We start from the raw sequence: 19,740 nt of genomic DNA on the forward strand, positions 1-19,740 counted from the left end.
TGAACCGATGAGCATGGAGGGAAATAGAAAGGAACAAAAGATAAAAAGGGTGCCGTTGATGAAAAGTAAGGAGGAAAGAAGAGACTGAGGAGACACTTGCAGAGAGCACTCAGAAGACTCCAAGAGGCAGAGTGTGGTGAAGGCTGGAGTTAGTGCTGACCCTAGTCGAAGAGAAGAGAGTGCACACCAGCACCAAATGTACTAAGCTGTGTACCTGGGAAATCAATGAGAGAGGCCACTGAATTTGATCACTAAGAGATGCTAAGTGTTGTCGGAAGCCTAGCTTTAAGAGCTCCCTAGTCAGGGTCCTGGGTCTTCTATTTTTAGGTCAGAAGAAGAAGGCTCTCCAGAAGGCAAATGACTGGAGGAAGAGAAACACCAGTCCTATCAACTCAACCTTCCTGAATACCAGGGACGTGGACACCCTAACCCTGTTCTAAATCAGGTTGGAAGGCTTCGTTCTTTCATCTGATATGTAGGATTCAAAGCACTGGGAGATGTGGATGGTTCTAAGGGAATACAGGGACCAACATGACATGTTTCCCTACCCAAAAAAATGCAGAGAGTTTCATCAAGGGGGCACAATCAGCCTAGTTGTTCATTCTCTTTAGAATCAAAGGCAGAATGTCTAAGTCTGGCTTCAGAACTGAGAGTGAATTCTCTTCCAGAGAAACTTTCTGGATAAGAGGGTTCCTCTGTATGAGGCACTCTCTGACCCAGTGGATGAATATTCTCCATGCCTCTGCCTACCTTGAACCTTGCTCTCATGTCTTCCATCAACAGCATCATCCACCCTGTGTTCTGCTTGGCTATGCTTTATACCCATCTGTCATGACCTGAGCCTTATTTAGACAAACTCCTACACTTGCCATCTGCCTGGATTTTTGCCCAAATTAGTTTTGTCTCACATCTATTTCTGTGATCTGCATCTATTGTGTTCTAGATCAGTCTACTGTCTGTCATTAGATAGGTCATGCATTCTTAGTAGGAGCAAGGATTGTTCTAGGGGGATAAAAAACAACTTATTTTAAAAAAATGTATAGAGTGTACATCTACATATGGTATATAAACTGCTATCACAATATATCTGTATGTATTAAGATTCTCCAGAGAAACAGAACTGATGGGATGCATATATATATGTGTGTGTGTATATATATACATACACACACATAGATATATATAGATATATGACTTATTATGAAAGATGAGCTCAGGAAATTATGGATACTGGAAAGTTGTTCCATGATCTGCTATTTGTAAGATGGAGGCCCCAAAAAACCAGTGGTGTAGTTCTAGTCCAAGTCTGAAGACCCGAGAACCAAGGAAGCCAATCATTAAATTCCAGTCTAACTCCAAAGTCGGAGGAACCAGGTACCTGAGCGCAGGAAAAGACAGTAGCGAATTTGTCATTCCTCTACACTTTTGTTCTGTTTGGGCCTTCTATGTGTTGGAGGACGCCCATCTGTGAGACTGATGGTTTTTACTCAGTCTATCAGTTACTATTCTTTTCCAGAAACACTCTCACAGATACACTCCAAAATAATGTTTTACTAACTCTCTGAGTTACCCTTAGCTCAGTACTGTTGACACATAAAGTTAACCACCACTGTGATGTTAAAATTTCATGGGTGAGATTCTACAAAGGCTCCCTTGAAGGCAATGATGCGGGGAAAAGGAAGAGAAGTACTAAGATGGGTGATGAAGCTTTAATTTAATTTAAAGAAGAGCACAAGAAGAGGAGATGGTCAGGAAACAGGCAGCTGAGGCCAATGACTGAGAAGTAACTTCTGGAGAGGATTCTAACCAGAAAGCAGTTGTGACCACTTATTATGTGCCAAAGGTTGTGTAAAACCTTTTCTCATTTATTAGCAAAGAGCTTCTCCTCCTTTTATTCTCAGCGTACATGTTCCCTGCAGAGACAGCAGCAGCCTTTTCCATAGGGACAGTAGCACACCTTCCTCTCTTCTGCTTCAGCAGCTTTTATGCTAATTATCCATTTGAAGGTAGCTCCTGGGTCACATTTTGCAACACAAGACAATGAAAAACACTGCCCAGATTGTGTTTGTAGAAGCTCCTTTCATGGCAGCCTTTCAACAGGTTGGGTAATTTGAAAGATGCAACTGTAATCATGAGTAACTCCTTAAGACGCTTGAGGGAAACCTGAACATCCTTAACCTACTTTTGTGAAAAGAGAGGCGAAAATTACAGGAGTGGGAATAATCCAAGGAAAACAATTTCAAACCTTTGAATAATATACAGACTCTAGAACCTCAGTGGAGCTTGAGATAGCTAGGACAAGAAAACAGAATATTGCTTAAAGGAAGCAATCATTTATGTCTCCTCTAGCATATGATTTTTGTTTTGCTTTTTTAAATTATCTTTTTTATCCTTTCATAGCACTCAATAATTTAATACAAGTCTTTGCATTTCGTCTTAGACAAATCATTAATGTATTGTATTCATTTCCTACACATGATACCCATGATATCTTTGTTTCCTACTTTCTTACTCTTGTCACAAGCAACAAAGCAGGGATGATGTTGGGTTGGAAAGCTGAAGGGAGAAGATGAATGAGCCACAGTGTCCACTTAGAATCTATGGCCAACTCTTGGCAACTTATCTGTGGTAAATCTTGCTTTCAGCTTCTTGTTGACTTTATCGCCCACTCTGTGTGCTTAATTCTATGATGGATGTTATCACAAAGCTCTGTTTATTCATGATGCCATGAACACAAGTTTAACAAAGAAACATTCAGGAAAACCTATATTTTAGGTGTCAAATTGACCCTCCAAAATTTCTCATCAACATTTAAGTGAATCTGGCATTGTTTTAGAAATAAACATAATTTATATTTTGTAGAAATAGTTGTGCATGTAGACACAATCTTATTCCTCCTGTCTGGTCATACTTTGTGCTCCAGACAGAGGAGAAGAAGAAGGAAGATTTTAAAAAGCAATGTTCCCAGGGAGGATGCAAATCACAGGTGAATGTATGACTTTAGATAACAGGGAAGCATCCCTGTTCGGGCACATCCAACTGAGAGCGGCCACTAGCTACAAAAGAGTAAAATCAAGAAATACTGTGAGCAATCAACAGCTTTTCCAATCCTGGGTCATTTTCACATTGTAGCATCAATTTTTTAAGTTTTGTAAATTCTTACAATATTAAACATATCCAAACAATTTTTCAATATAGTATTTATTTGTGGGCTGCCTTGGAAATCAAATGCCTTGAATTTAATTTTTTTCTTTTTTATTTGTTCTTTTTAGATGTACACAACAGTAGAGTGTATTTTGACATACTATACATACGTGGAGTATAACATTTTAATTAGGATGCCATTCTTGTGGTTGTACATGATGTGGAGTTACACTGGTCATGTATTGAATTTAATTTTTGCTGTGACATTTGGCCTTTTTGATTCTCCAGGATGGTTTGAGTAATAGAAAGCATACAGGCTTTGGAATTATTGTACTAGGAGTTCAATTTCTACCTCCACACTTGTTAGCTTTTTGATCTTGGATAAATTGTTTAACTTCTGTGAACCTCAGTATCTATATTGTTAAATGGAGAAAAAAGATACCTATCTTTGGAAAAGATGTGAGGATTTAATGAGATCATGTGTGCAAAATATCTAGCACACAGGAGTTACTCTGTAAATTTTGGCTGTTCTCACAGGAATGGTTGCAGAGATGAAGGAAGATGGGGAAAGGTGACAAAGTGCTCATTAGCTGGTAAATGCTTTCTTAACCCTATGGTATTACTAACAAATGAGGAGAATACAGCCCAGCCACATAGCAACATGGGCCTGTTTTTATTTCTGCAGGGTCTGGCCACCACAGAAATCAGAATGCGCAGAATTAAGTCTGAGAGCGAGTGGGAGAGAGAGGGAGAATAAGAAGAATGGCAGCAGGTAGGATATGTTTCTCTTATAGGCAAAGAATCTCCAGCATTCCTCAGCAGTTGAGGGGAACAGGAGGAAAATGGCTGCCGGCTGATGGTATATGCATCAAGTCAATCTACCAAAGTATTTTCTGCTCAGTCTCCAAGGTATTGCTCCTAAGCATAGACAAGTTCCCCCACAAGTGTTTTACCAAAATCAAGAAAGGCAGCTGCATAACTAACTGCCGGGTCCACAGAGCTGACAAACTACTGTGTCATCAAAGGAAAGAGAGAGTCGTGAAGTAAAAGGCCTCGTTTCACCCCTCAGTCAGGGAGTCAGGTGGCTGTAAGGTGGCACATTTGACTTTGAGTCACGAATGAAAGTTTCTCTTTATGTTCTCCCTCCTCCTCTCTGCCTGCCTGCCTACTGCAGTTTCCACTGGATAGGCAGCCTACCCAAATCATTGGATTTGGAGTGGTGTACTGTATTTCCAGCATTTATTCAAAAGGCACATATGCTGAATGTCTTCTATTAGGAATAACAAAACTAGTATGATAGTGTGTATTTATGTAAGCCCTGATATAGTAGTCACACATTCAGTTAATTGTTAATGTATATATAATATGTAGAGACCAACTCTAGAGGGCCTCAGGGAAAGGAACTGTGAGGCTGAAGAAGGCTGCACAGAGGAGGTGACATTTGCACTAGGCCTTGGATTCCACAGGTGAGGGCACAATGGGTAGTGGATAGAGAGGAAGGGCATTACAGGCAAAGGAAGTATATGCACAGAAGTGAGGAGAAACATGAGTCTGTAGCATGTCTGGGGAGTGGCTGGTAGTTTTCATGAGCCCAGAACATAGGCTGTACAATATGGGGCCTGCAGTGAAAGAGTCCAGAAGACCATGCATTTCCTATGTGCCTCTGAATTTTGAAGCCATGGTGGATTTTAAGTATAGAGTGATAGGATTATACTTGTATTTTGGGCAATGCTGGGGGCTTCAGTTTAGTGAGGAACTGAAAAGGGGTGAGAATGGAAGCTGGGAAATGATTGGAAAGTTACTGAAATTGTGGATGATGTCAAATGCTGCAAACGATCAAGGAGGATCAGAATTGAGAATCAGTTAATTGGATTCTGAAGTTGGAGATCTATAAAGAGATCTAAAAGTAATTTCACTAAATACAAGCAGAATTTGGATGACTAAAACAGTGATTGTCAAAGTGGTGGTCTCCAGAGCAGCAGCATCTGTATTACCTGGGAACTTGCCAGAAATGTAAGTTATCCAATTCATTCCAAACTCACCTCAAAACTCTAAGAATGGAGTCCAGCAATTGGTGTTCCTTACAAAACTTCTGGGTAATTCTGGTGCATACTACAATTTTGAGAACCACTGGCCTAAACAAGTATTTCTCCATCTTTTCTAGCATTCCTTACAGGAAACTACTCTTACAATTGAGGGCATTTGGTATTCCCTAATATTATGGTCTCACAATTCTCTGCATAAGTTGTTCCCCTGTCAGTCATATGATTTCCCTTACTCAGTATATGTACAGTCTCTGCCTGGCAATACCAAACTCATGCTTTAAGGCCTAATGCAAACATCACTTCCCTAGGAAATTTCTCCAATTTCCTCCAGGCAGCCCTCCTATGAAAACTACTGTATATATTTTATTATGACACTTATTGTGTTGTATTGTTTGGCCACTGTTTTCCTTCCAACCAGATAGAAGCTTCTTGGGAGTAGGAACTCCCCTGTCCATCTCTATTCCCACATCTTTTTATGTGCAGATGCTCAGTAAATAGTAGAAAGAGGACACTGCAGTGGGTTGAGGAAGTAAGAACCGCAAGGGATAAATTTCTCTTTGAAAGGTTTTTGGGAATAAAAGGAAAGATACATGCATCCACATTTATCTACTGTATGTGTGTGTGTGTGTGTGTGTGTGTGTAGGCTAGAAGAAACTTGTTGACTAAGGGGATTAAGCCAGTAGAGAAGCATGGTGAGATGGGGTGGGGGCACATGGATAATGAATGGCAAAATGATCCTGGAAAAGGGCAGAAGGGGATGAAATCAGGGGCCGATGCAAGTGGATTAGCACTGAAACATGGAAGATTCTTTTCTTTGAGATACAAGGGGAGGAAGAAAAGGTGGCAACAAAAGAGATAGGTCAAGAGGTTGAGGGACGAGCCTGGAGAGTTCTTAGATGGGCTGGCCTGTCAGTACAAAACTGGTGGGGTCCAGGGTATGTCTTACAGGGGATGTGACATTGAGCTAGGAGATGTCTTTAGAGAAGTAGGAAGTGAAGACTTTTACTGGGAAGGAAACACGGAACAGAAAGTGGGAAAGAGAAGAGTGGTAAAGACTTGTAAACGCCATAGAGGGGGCAAGTGGTCAGGGGAGAAAACTGCAACAGGGGATTCTTTGGGAGGGCTCCTTCTCCTTGATTCAAGATAAAGAAGGGCCCATCCAGTCATTCAACTGACTTTGTCAATGAAAGCAGCATGTGAGTTTTGCCTCCAAGGGCTATTTCTTCAATAAGATATATAACTCTGGATACAGATCCCAATACCAATACAGAATGTATTCTAGCTCTTTATCTCAATTAACACTGGAATATTCTGCAGACAATAACAATACTACATATGGCATCTATGTAGCATCAAAGTAAAATATTTATAATTTATAAATTACCTGAGAATCCAGGATTAAAAACTCTATGCATGTGTGGATTAAGACACTGTAGAAATATGCATATAAAAACAACTGAATAAAACATACCAAAATGCTATCAGTGGTGATATGAGGGGTAATTTTTCCTATAACTTTAAATGGATGTTTTTATGTTTACAATTAAAGTTATGGCAGTGCATATAATTGGTTATTTATTGGTTTTTGTCTTTTATTAGGAAGAGAATATTAGAAGTGAATATTTCAAAGTAAAAAGGTAGAGTGTGGAACCAATCAACAAAGTTGCCTGACCTCCCATGTGGCAGGCAGAGCAGAGAAAAGAAGTCTGAGTTGCTTCAGAGTTGGAGGGTGCCAAGCAGGAGGCTGGGTACCATGCTGTAGGACAGCACAAAGAGGTATATGGGATAAGTCCTTGTCTCACAATAACTTGGGAGACCAGGCTTACAATAAATAATTAGAACATAACTTAATGCTCAAATGGATCATCTGAACAATGGTGGGATTGGATCACTGAGACAGAGACCTGTGGGCAAAGAGTAGCAAGCAGAGGTCAACTGTGTCACTGGGGTTGGTCAGATGGACCTCGGCTTATCATTTAGAAGCTGTGTGATCTTGAGCAACTTCCTCTGGTTTTAATTTATCTAGGAGGTGGAAATGATACTAACTCATAAGCTGGTTGGAGTATTACAAACAATAAAGTAGGTAAAGTACTTAATAAGTGCTTGACACATAGTAGGCTCCCATTAAGGTTGGCTGCCGGGATCACAATCAATGTCATTAGTTTGCCATTATCTATGAATATTTATGATGGAGGATACTGATTTGGACCAGGAATAATTGAATTTTTTGGAGGGAATTCAGGGAGGTATGCTGAGGGCTGGCCTCTCCTGCTGCTGGGACAATACCATGGGCTCACCCCAGGCCTTCAGAGGGAAGAGGCGTTGTGCAAGGGGGATCTCCACTTTGCTTCTTTGTTTGCTCCTGTGCATTCTACTTCCCCACTTCTAAACAGGTGCATGTTACTCCAGAGGACCCTTCACCTTCCTCTCCTACTCTTCTGTTCTGTTTTTCTTCTGTTCAAATCTTCTTACTTCCCCTTTCTCCTCAAAACCCCAAGTGGTAGATGAGTAAGGAAGTATGCTACTTTATGCATGTTCTAAGTTTGCCTTTTTTGAGACTTAAAATTTCCTTCCTAATTCCCAGCAACTTGGGGTTTACATTAGAAGGTGGTGCTTACCCTACGATTCCTTACCTTGCTTAAAAAATATCTATTTGCCCAACCATTATCTTTAGTAATACTCTCAAATGATGGTCATCAGTAGAAAGAATTCTAGATCATGAGAGTTTATTAAGGAAGGCTGTTTGGGGGCAAATATATCTTGCAAAAGAAACCAATAGAGGTGTGAACTGTTCTCAGGGTTGTTTGAAGCAGGAAAGATGGGCTCAGATGGAAATCAATGTGGGAAACATTCTGTCTCACCATCATCTGTTCTTCAATCTTCAATTCCTGCTTAGAGTCCACTAAGTTTAAAAGAAAGAAGAAGTCAAGCTCTCAAAGAAAAATGGTTTGGATCAATGGTCTGAGTAAAATGACAAAGTGGTTATATTGGCACTATTCCTGAAATGAAATGATGAAAAAAAGTTGTTATCTGGGAAATTCAGATGCAACCACCTCTCATATTCAGAATTTCCAATTTCAATTCTATCCCAAACTGACCCAAAATACTGACACACTTGTAGCTTTATCAAAAACCCTATTTGCATATTTACACGTCTATATCTTTGGCAACAGATACCTGGTCCGAGCCCAGCAATTACCACCTCTGTCTGTTTGCACACATTAGCAGGCATACACACCACTGATTTTACTTTCCTATAAAATTACTCTTTCCCTTTTTAATTAGAGTGTTTTCAGAAGCAAACCCTATCGTTAAGGTCATGTACGCTTCTGTTTATAAATACCTGTTTGCCAGCCATTAATTATCTCCTGATGAATTACTTACTTTGAAGGAGGTTTTTTTTTTTTTTTTTTTTAATAAATGGGATTTCCCCTCATTACTTTTGATGCCCCCACTCTCATATTTAGTTCATCATTTGGAATTCCACATTGTAAGAAAATGTTCCCTTTTCTTCTGCTTCAGAGGACTTTAGTTAGATGTGATCTGTGCCTAGGTGGTATGAAGATTTTCCATATTTTAAGATAGAAACTTTCTGTGTGCCTGGATTTTCACTGTTCAAGAATTTCTTGGGTAATCATGAAGGCAAAATATAAAAATGTTGGGTAGAAACAACTAAATAGTCTCTGAGAACAAATGCCATAACATTTCATAAATATTCAGAGTTGCAAAACCAACTTAGTAACTGAAGCACTGAGACTTGTCCAATAATAGTGTGGTTTGATAATTACACAGTTGTGGATTTATGATGCTTTTGAATTGAGGAGATGCTATTGAACCAAGATGCATGAAGGTCAGCTCTTTTTTACATCATTATGTATGAAAAGTATACGCCCACTTAGGAAGCAAAATGTGATACCTCTTGGTACAAACATATGTAAGAGAAGCTTTAAATCAGGTAGTGGTAAAGTGACCACTCAATTGCTGGGCCAAGTGTTCTACCATGGAGCTGTACCCCAAACCCAGGAATAGGTCGCTATACAAAGACAACCTCAAACTTTCCTCTCTTCATCCTCAATTACATTAAAATACATTTGTAAAAGGGTTAAAAATATGTAAGGAAGCCAAAATTACAACTACCTATATTATTTTTACACTTAATCAGAGCAGAGACAACTGGATCTATACTCAGTGGAAGGGTCTGGCTGGCTCCTAATCTCAGCTGATTTGAATCTTAAGGTTAACTTCTGCTCTTTAGAACTTGAACAAACAAATTCTCTGGTCAAACTTCATGGAAATTTCAGAATATGGGTCTTTATTGAGGACTTACTGTGTTTAAGGCAAAGAACCATTACTTTCGGGTTTACAAACAGGAATACTAGATGAGTAAGAGATGCTCCCTGTTTTCCCACTGTTCACAATCAGTAACATCGGCCACCTTGGTTCATATCTGACAGGAGGGACTGGAGGAAATGCAAGTGACCTTGAAATTAATCACAGTGTTCTTTACTTTCCCATGGCCCTGTACTTTATCTCTGATGTAGTTATGTTATTTATGTGTTGGTCTCTCTCAAAGCACTGTGATTTTCAGAGAGCAGGAGCTGGGTTGGTCTTATTTATGTCTGTTTTGCCAGAATCGAGGATGTGCTCTGCAACCTGGGTACGTTCCCCACAAATGCCTTAAAATTAAAGAACATATTCACTTGTTTAGGTTTCCCAATGACAGTGGGTCAGGTTTCTCTGACCCAATATAGAAAAAAAAAAAAAAAAGACAAAAGAAAACAACTAATGCTCTCTGCCCAGAGATTCTCACATTAAATATGTTGGATATGCTTTGTATGATTGCAGAAAGATGCAGTGGAATGAGACTGAATAAGAAGACAGAAACAGTGAGGTTTTGTCTTAGCTCTGTCATTAATTACTTGGTTCACCTTGGGTAAGACTTTATCTCAACTTTTTTCATCTGTGAAATGGGGATAATAATGAGTGGTCTGCCTATTTCCCACGATTGCTTTGAGGATCAAATGAGATAATACGCTTAAAAGTTCTGAAGCATGCCCAAAAGCAAGACATCATTAAAACAAAGAAATCTTCCTATTTAATTCCTTCTTCCGCAAAACATCTCACCACACATTTTGGATTCCTTAGGTTATGTGGTGAGATATGTGAGGTAACTAAACTTAATACCTACCCTGTATCTTGACTTCAGTACCTATAGCATTTGATTGATTCAGCCGGGGATTTTTCCAAGACACCAAAGCATTCTTTCAGATTTTTATTTCTCCCCAATTTATATAGAAATATATGTTCCTGGGCTGGGGAGATAGCTCAGTTGATAGAGTGCTTGCCTCGCAAGCACAAGGCCCTGGGTTCAATTCCCAGCACTGAAAAAAAAAAAAAAAAAAAAAAGAAGGGAAGAAATATATGTTCCTTATTTAACATTTATTTATTGAGCATTTATGTATACTACATGCTATAAACTGGGGCAAAATAAGCAATTGAGCCAGTCTATGCCTCTGAGTTTTTTACAGCCTATTGAATCTGAGAGGACAGATGAGAATAAATGAGTTGTCTTATCCTATATTTGCTTTGGTAGGCAATTTTACATGTGAGTTTTAAATGTCTTAATAAAGACATTTGTAATTTTAAGCTCTGATTAAAACTACTGGTAGCTCTTATTCATGTTTTTCTACTGCTAAAGATCTATATAAAAATCTATATTTTAATTCGGTTCTGGAGACTGAGTTTTAGTTATAGAACTTTGGCAATGTTTTCCTGCCAATTCTCTCCTATGAAGTATAATTTGCTATGACTAGAAGCAATGTTCTTGGGGAAGACCATTTCCCAATTCAGTTTTGAGTGAACTGCTACATACACTTGGGACTGACATTCTCAGGCAGATTTGGACCTTTCACATGTTCAGTGGCTACTCAAGTTTTGAGATATGACTACAAGTCACTCCAGCTTCTGATAGTGATCAGAGAAATACATGTACACAGTGGAAGTTAGTTAGGCTTAATTTTGGGAAGAGGCCAATGCAAGAGTGCAATTCCATTTTGCTAATCAGTAAGGCTACGCCCAGGTCTCCCTAGGCTGACAATAGCTACTGCTATTAACTCCAGAACCCAGTTTTCCCCTTCCAGCTATATTGGTATCTTGCTTACTAATCTTCACTATCAACCTCCTTTTCTCTCTCCTTTACATCCTGTATCTGGGAAAAGCATTTTCATGCCTCAAGGTACTGCTGATTCCTTCATCTACTTCTTTCCTCTTTTATCTAAGCAGTTACCAATCTCATATCCAAGCCCATCTTTTCGGTATTCCCACAGCTTCTGAGTTCTTCCCAGTTCAGGAAACAAATTCTGATTTCCATTTCACCCTGCTTCCATACATGTTGCTGTGTGTCTGGAACAGCTTTAACCCTCATAATGTGAGAATCTCCTCTTCTGCAACCTGATTAAATTAATGGTTTGGTTCTCCAATTCTTAGTCTAGTTGTTGGGTTTCCTGGAAGCCTTCCCTTATCACCTGTGGGCTGAGATAGGACTCACAGTCCCTCAGTTGTGAATCTACAACACTCTGCTTGTCACATTGGATCTTAATTCTCTTTACTTGTTTCTCTTTATCCCTCAAATCCTTGCCCAGGATCTGGCCCATGGTAAATCTTTACTAAAATGCTGGTTGATGGGTGGGGCTTGTTCATATCTCTAAGTTTTTTCTGATCCCAATTTTTTCCCTTGGCTTTCAGTTCCTTTTTAGCGTTTTTTTTTTTTTTTTAAATCAATTTATATCCATATCTTGCTCAAAACATGTCTTTCAAAGTACTTGTTTCAGTCCAGCCTTCTTCCATTCACATTTACTCTCTTATTCTTTTTAAAAAAAATTTTTTTAAATTGTTGATGGACCTTTATTTTTATTTATTTATATGCAGTGCTGAGAGTCAAACCCAGTGCCTCACACATGCTGGGTGAGTGTCCTACCACTGAGCCACGATCCCAGCCCTTTTTTCTTATTCTTGCCAGAACATACACAGTGAGTTTAACATTATAGCAGATGACACTACAACAAATTCAACAAAAACTACTTGAACATAATAGTTGTTTTCAGCCACCAGGGAATTACACTTCTATTTTAATAACGTTGTTATAGCTATAGTCATTTTGGGAGCTGCTCTTCAGGGATAAGTACCTTTCCTTCTGAATATATTTTAATAGTGACAAATTTGATCTTTGCAGATGAACTTTTAAAATTTGAATACAGCCAACTCACTGTGAAATATCTTTAGTGAGTAAGGGAATGATCAGACAGTGGGGATCAGAAACAAAATATTAATATTATTCTCTTTAAAAAAACTTAAGATGCATAAGAGAAATTTCAAACTATTTTGATAAATTATGTTATTTTAAAAATAATATATTTCTAACATCCCAGGGTAACTACTTTCAGTAATAGTACTTGCTTATCTGTTCTAAAATACTAAAGTACAGTTTTTGTAACATCACGGGCCTACACTCATATCGACTATTTTATGCTTGGTTAGTGCTGTTTCATATTCTAGTTCAACCTAGAATAGGACACTGTGGGTGAATATGGCCATGGTCCCTTGCCCATGAAGACTTCCTAATCTAGCTGAGAAGATAGAAATACAAAAGTCCTGTGTGAAAAATAGATATCAGTGTAAGATAAAGGAAGCAGTACAGTGGAGGGACTGTCTGTTAGGGGTAGGAACCTGGTTACAGTGTCTGCAAGCCTTCTTAGGAGTGAAGGATGAATGATGATTAGAAGTCCTTCCAGAGGAGGAGGGAAGGGACTATAAGAGTCACTTCAAGTCAAGGGAACAGAGGGTACAGAGTCAGAAACAGCAAGATATATTTGGAGAATCTGAAGTCATTCAATACTGTTACTGTGGTAAAGTTCACAATGGGGGCAGGGATATCAGGAGTTGGGAACCAATGGGGAAAACCACTTGTATGTACCATTTTAGAAGTTTGACTTTGTCCTATAGAGTCAGGGAGAGGCTCTGTGGGTAGACTTTCCCATCCCAATAGGATTGTAAACTCCCCATATCCAATTAATCACAAAAATCTTGTCCCATTACCCCTTGCATTTTTTCCAGATTCTCTCAGAACCATCAATTCCTTTCCACTTTGCCATGTATCCCATTAATTCAGGGCTTCGCTACCTTATGCTTGGACTGTTTCAAACTTTTGACTGGTCCTGGAGCTCCAGTTCACCTCTTGCTCATGACAATCAATTTTGCACAGGATTATCAAAGCGAACTTCCTTTCCATCAAGTCTTACCCCTGCTCAAAAACCTTCGATGGTTTTCTATGATTTGAGAGAGAATATCCCTGCTTCCACTTTTCAGCTTGTCATTCAAAGAATGTATGATCTGTTCCCAACCCCATTTTCCTCTTTGACTCCCCTTACTACTAACAGTGCCAGAAGTCATCTACTATTCCCTTGTATGTACTTTTGCTTTTATGTGGGTTCTTTCTTGGAATGACAGGCCCACACAATTTGTTGTCTGTTGTTAATTTCAGCTTTTACAAACCCTCTTGTACCCAGGCCAGAAGACATCTCCCATTGTCCTGCCAGGAAGTAATCACTATTCTGATTATTTTCTTTTACTATATACATATGCATCCAAAAATAATATATAGTATTGTTTTGAAAAAAATTAGATATACATAAATGACACATTTTACATCTCTCTCTGCAATTAGTTTTTTTTCACTATCATTTGGTTTTTCAAGATTTATGCCTGTGGACATATATGAAGATAATTTTTTCAATTGCTGTACTGCACTTCACTTTAGAAATGTATTATACATTATTCATCTGGCACTCTATGAATGGGCATTTAGGTTGTCCCCAATTTTGGGCTACAACAATGTTACAATGAATATCCTCAGCTGGTCTACTCATACACATTTTACTGATCTTGCTCTCATCTCAGATACTTTATTAAAGTCTTCCCTGAATCCCCCTAATCCACAGCAGCAAAGTCTTCGTTCTTGAAATAGCTAATACATCTTGGTATCATTACTCTGTCTCAAGCACTCCTACGCCAAAGTAGGGCGTTTCAGAAGTATATGCCAACCTGAACTGAAGAAACACAGCCCAGGTGATGGCCCTGTTGCTTTTAAATGGACTTTGGCGCCTTAGCCCCCATTTCCATCTTTGACAGCACTGGTCATACTCTACGCATTCCTCTAGCTGGCTGGGAAGAGTGTGTGTGTGTGTGTGTGTGTGTGTGTGTGTGTGTGGGGGGGCTTGAGGTATGTCTCTCCCTACAAGTTCATGATACTGGCAAACCCGAGTGTTTGAAGTTCAGAGTCCTTCACCCCACCCCTTCAGCAGAGGCACCGCCCAGCTAGGCGCTCCAGCGCGGACCGTGTAAAGGCGCTTCGCTACCCGGCGCGGGTTGGGGAAGGATGGCTGGGGAGTGGGGGTGTCTGAGTTCTCGTAGTAGATCCCTCCGCGCGGAGCTCGTGCCGGCGCTTCTTCCTGCGGGAAACCCCTGGGTGCCCAAGGCGGCGGGGCCGAGGCTGCGGCGGACAGGGGGCGGGGCTTTGCGGGTGGGAGGAGGCGGCCGAGGCGGAAGGACACACGAGGCTGCTTCGCTGCACACCCGAGAAAGTTTCAGCCAAACTTCGGGCGGCGGCTGAGGCGGCGGCCGGCGAGCGGCGGACCCGCGGTGCAGGCAGTCGAGGCTTTCAAGCCCGAGCTTCGGAAGGTAGTGCCGGGCGGTGAACCGCCAGCAGCAGCAGCAGCAGGAGGGGCGAAGAAGTGGGGCTCCTGGGTCGGGACCCCCTCCCCATGCTGGATCTGCCCAGGCGGCGGCGGAGGGAGGAGGAGGCGACCGAGAAGATGCCGCCCTGCGCTCCGCTCCCGCTGTGGGCGCTGCTGGCGCTGTGGCTGTGCCGCGCGGCCCCGGCGCGTGGTGAGTATTTGACTGAGGGGCGCTGTCCCCAGCGCTCTGGCCGCTTAGTGTTGGGTCAAGCCCGGCCGTCAGGCCGGCCACCTGGGGCGAACTACCCCCCAACCCCCCGGGTTCTCTTTCTGCGCAGCAGGGCCCCGCCGCCCGCGCAGAGTGAGGCCACTTGGTTCCCGAAAGTTTGGACATCGTGGGTCCCTGCTCGTGGCCGGCCCCTCCCCCGCGCTCCCCGCCGCCTCCCTCTGGGCTCTGCCGCTGGCCCCATGCACGCCTCCTCTGCCGGAGCGAGGCCCGCGCAACGAGGCTCAGAAACTGCCTCTTCGGAGCACAGGAGTTGAACAGTTTTTGCTCTTTTAGTTCCGCGTTTCTTGGGGGTCAGGGGAGAGCCAAGAGCTGGCTGCCTAGGGCGAACCATTGCCGGCCACGGGCCGCGGATGGGCAGAGCGAAGGAATGCCAGATTCTGGCGTGGAGCGAGCGGGGGTAGGGCCTCCAAGCCCAAGGGCTTACCCTTCACTGCCGGACAAGCGAAGCACGCAGTCTGGGTGTGTGGTTTGGTCGGGATGAGGACAGGGTTTTGTGGCGCGCCCGAGTTTTGGACACTCCGACCGGATTGGCGGTCTGGATGAGTTGGGTGTGTTGATGAGTCGGGCGTGTTGCTCGTCTTTGAAAGGTGGAGGCAGGAGCAGTAGAGAAACTGGTGTGGCTGCATGCTGAACCACATGATTTAAAAATTTCAACTGCTGTTATTCTTTCCGAGGAGCGGAGCTCTGCTGCTGTTCAGTGTGTGTCCAGACCCAGGAATGTGGTGTGACGATCATCAACTCCTCCAACCTGGCAGCGGCATTTGCAGCTCTTTTGGCATGGTTGGGGGTGGGGCGGGGCGGGGCGGGCAAGGAAAAGTGGATACGTTGATTCAAAGTGCTTTGGAGGAAAGCCTCTTTATGGTTGGATATTCCCAACAGTCTTTCTAACAGAGTTGGAGCAAGGAAGGAAACATATTTCACCCATTCCATCTGCACTTTTAGATTCTGAATTTCTTTAGACTGTTTAGTGGCAAGAAGTTGGACTTGGGGGGCTCTGCTCTATAATTCTGGATTCAAAATGCTATATGAACTCACCAGTAAAGTGGGAATGAAATTACCCAGCTAATAGGATTAATTAAAGAATGTATATAAAACTCATGGCTCTTAACAGGTGTTCAGAAGTCCTTTCAGGACAGGAGCTGAACTTATTCTTTCCGAACTCTGTTTCTTTTGGGGTAGGGTCTTGTGCATGTTTGTTGAATTGAAAGGGCCCCTTTTTTTTCTTGAGCCTAATCTGAAGGAAGATTTTACTTTTACCAAAAACTAGTACATGAACTATGTCTCTTTTCAAAGAAAAGGAGAAGATGAGCTTCAGAAAAACATGGTCTTTGTTCATTGTTAACAGGCAGCCAACATGCCAATCACAGATGTTGAAAAGAGAACAAGGTTATTTATCACCTGAAAACAGTACTGGGTTGTTCAGCACCAACCAGATACTTCTTGGAAAGTTCAAATTTCATACACTGCTAGGTCCCTAAGAATTTCAGAAGTGGACCAGGAGGCTGTGTGATGATGAAACAAAACTGTTGTTTCTGAAATATTTTTAAAAATGCATGTAATGGCATTTTTGCCTTTCCTTTTTCTTTGAGTAGAAACTTTAGTATAAGAGTAGATTTAGAATAAAAGGCATACAATCAATGAAATATTCTGAGGGTTACAGTCCTTGGCCTACCATTAACTTATTTTGTTTAGTAAATAATATAGTCTTCATGATCTTTAGTCTCTCCGCCTATGAATAGGACTAACGGCATAACCTTTAGAGGGTTATAAGGAAACATTCAATACAACTGAAAGGTTATTACAAACAATATTAAATAATAAGAAAGATAATTACTCTGCCACATAGGGCTTTGCTCATTCTAGGACCCCAGTTAACAGAACTATATCCTCCTGATCTGGCGAGGTAGTGCTATTACTGCTTAGCTTATGGAGGGTCATCTTGAGTGTTACTCAAGTTGGTTCAAAGCGTAGGATTTAGACATTTTGATTTTTAGACAGGTGTTCTTTAGATGCTAAACTGCTATAATAGAAGAGATTAAAACCCTGTTTCTTAGTACAAGTCTTAAATCTCAGAGTCTAGCAGTAAAGGCTTCTTGTCCTAATTCTTATGATTGTATTTTGCCAAGGACCAATTAATTATAACACACCCCTTCCAAACTTGAGTGGTCCTGTGTTTGGCTTATGGCCAATTGTTAATTTAAACATCACCAAGTTCCTAAGGCAAGGAGCTGTCAGCCCATCTGTCTGATTGTCTAAACAGCTATCCAGGACCACCCCTTGCTCCTTGTTTTCTTTAGCTTTGCAGTGGGAAGTGACTCCTTGGTTTTGCTACCTGCTAGATAATTTCTCAGCTGAATTCGAGTGTTTAAAAAAAAAACATTACAAAGAACAATTGTTTCTTTCAGATAGAGATGAAATTTACCCTAAAACTATTTCCCTTTGTCCTTCTATATTATTATTTATCTCCTTTTTGAGGTATGCTTTGTTGTGGGGAGAGTGGTTATTTGTGTTATCTCTTCTTTTCCTTGGGTTTTCATTTTTTAAACATTCATATCTTGTTGAACATCTCTCCACCCCCTTCCCACTGTCCTGCCTTTTTTTGCAGGCTTCTGATGGCATAAAGGAACAACTTTTGGTTCACCTGGATTGTAGTTGCTGACTTCAGGACCTTTAAAGAATGTCTTAATTCAGTGGGATATGCTTGGATGCTTCAGAGCAGCCTTACAATACATTTTAAAATATCACACCCACAGAAATTCTATTTTGCCCACAAAATTTGCATTGATCTAGTTCCCACTCTCTGATGCCATTCCTAGTGATCCTCCTCCTTGCCCCTTCCATTGTGGTTGAACAGAGCTGTTCGTCCTGGCAGCATCAGAATCAGCTGGAATTATTCTTGGACTTGATGCCCAGGAATTCCCATACAGTAGGTTTAAGAATCTGCATTTTTTTTTTTTTTTTAAGTTTTATAAGTGATTTTGACACAGGAACCTGGTTGAAACTCATTGATCAATTCTATTTTTTCTGCCTTCAAGTGGTGTATGGATTCTATAAATTTAATAATTCCCGTAATGATCCTAATGATAGCTAGCCAATCCAGTGTTTAACCCTTCTGACTCTTGAATTTAGAAATTATTAACATAAAAGCTATAGAATATAATGTTAATTTCTTCTTGTTCATCTAGGCACAAAGTGTCGTCATTGTTTCTGTAGAAAGTTTCTTATATTTGAATAATATTATAAATTCGCCTTCCCCTTCTTTGCTATCTTTTTTTCCTTGAGGATAATTTACATATATCATTTTTGGATTTTTTATCTTTTTGTCCAAAATGGTTTTAGAGTGAAAAACTCCAACATGGATTGAATGAGATTTTAGTTCATTATCCTTATGCTGTGTTTATGGTTCATATTTAAGTGCTTCCTTTCTGGATATCTGTATGTGAATGTCTCAACTTGGCCCATTCATTTTCCTCCTGTCCTTTCCTGATTCTTCTTCTCCTGTCTTCTCCTCTTTCTCTGCAAATGATTTGAAACCAAAAGGTTTTCTTTCTTTATCAGTCTGCTCTATGTGTAGCATTTTGGAAGGATCATGGAACTAGAAGGATCATGGAGCCAGAAAAATTTTCAGTTAGGTCTGTTGTTAATTGGTTTGGTGACCTTGCAGGAGAGGTACTGTTTTTGTCCTCCATTTTCTCATATACTTTGTCTGTGGTCACAGAGCCAATTACAGAGAGGAGAGTAGAATTTCTCTCTTTTGATCCACAGGTCCCGGATCTTTCCCACTCTCCATACTGCATGTATTTTGTGTACAAATGAGTTTATGTACACAAAAACACCCAAAACATCATCAAATACTTATTTTAATGTGTGCTGGAGGAAAAGAATTAGGTCTTTTAAGTGTTTCTCCTAATACTCATATCCCTACTCCTCTACCTGGCATGGTGCCTTGGCATCTAATAGGCACTCAGTAAACAAATATTTGTTTAGTTGAATAGTTACTTTTAGTCATTTTCTTATTTTGGACTACTGTGGTACTCCTGGACAAATTTTAAGTAATATTTGCAAGAGCCATTGCTTACCTTAAATTTAGGGAAGAACCAAATTTTCCCCTTTCCCATATGTTTTATTTAAACTTGTCATTTTGAGTGTGTGTGTGTGTGTGTGTGTGTGTGTGTTTTCTTTCTCTCTTTTTTTTTTTTTTCTGATCACTTCTGGTATTTATAAAGGTCACTTTGACTTTGGAACCTTAACTTCAAAGGTGCTGGCATCCACCCCTTGCCTCTCTCACTCTCTGCTGCTTCCTGTATTACTACTATAGGCCAGCATTTGTTATTATTTTGTTCAGAATTGTCATGCCTTATTGTAATTTTGTCATTTTGAGGACTGGTCATTTTTTGGAATAGTATTTTTTACATATTAGAGGTATCTTAAGTTTATGTTTGTTTTAATGAGATTTTTGAGATTTTTTTCATCGTAAGTTGGATATTGCAAATTTCTGCTAGACCAAGAGGATATGTACATATTTTCTGAA

At 40.6% G+C, this 19,740-nt stretch overlaps 1 protein-coding gene across 2 annotated transcripts in view; it reads left to right on the forward strand.

Moving 5' to 3' along the window:
- Positions 1 to 14,875: 14,875 nt before the first annotated feature.
- Positions 14,876 to 19,740, forward strand: part of NOTCH2 (notch receptor 2) — a 157,803-nt gene continuing 152,938 nt past the window's right edge. For both annotated transcript variants that reach the window (XM_079140190.1, XM_079140191.1), the window contains exon 1: positions 14,876 to 15,131. In XM_079140190.1, coding sequence (XP_078996316.1) covers positions 15,008 to 15,131 — 124 coding nt within the window. In that variant the 5' untranslated portion in view covers positions 14,876 to 15,007. The remainder of the gene's footprint in view (positions 15,132 to 19,740) is intronic.

The sequence above is a fragment of the Sciurus vulgaris genome (assembly GCF_902686455.1).
Source record: "Sciurus vulgaris genome assembly, chromosome: 1".
Taxonomy (NCBI): domain Eukaryota; kingdom Metazoa; phylum Chordata; class Mammalia; order Rodentia; family Sciuridae; genus Sciurus; species Sciurus vulgaris.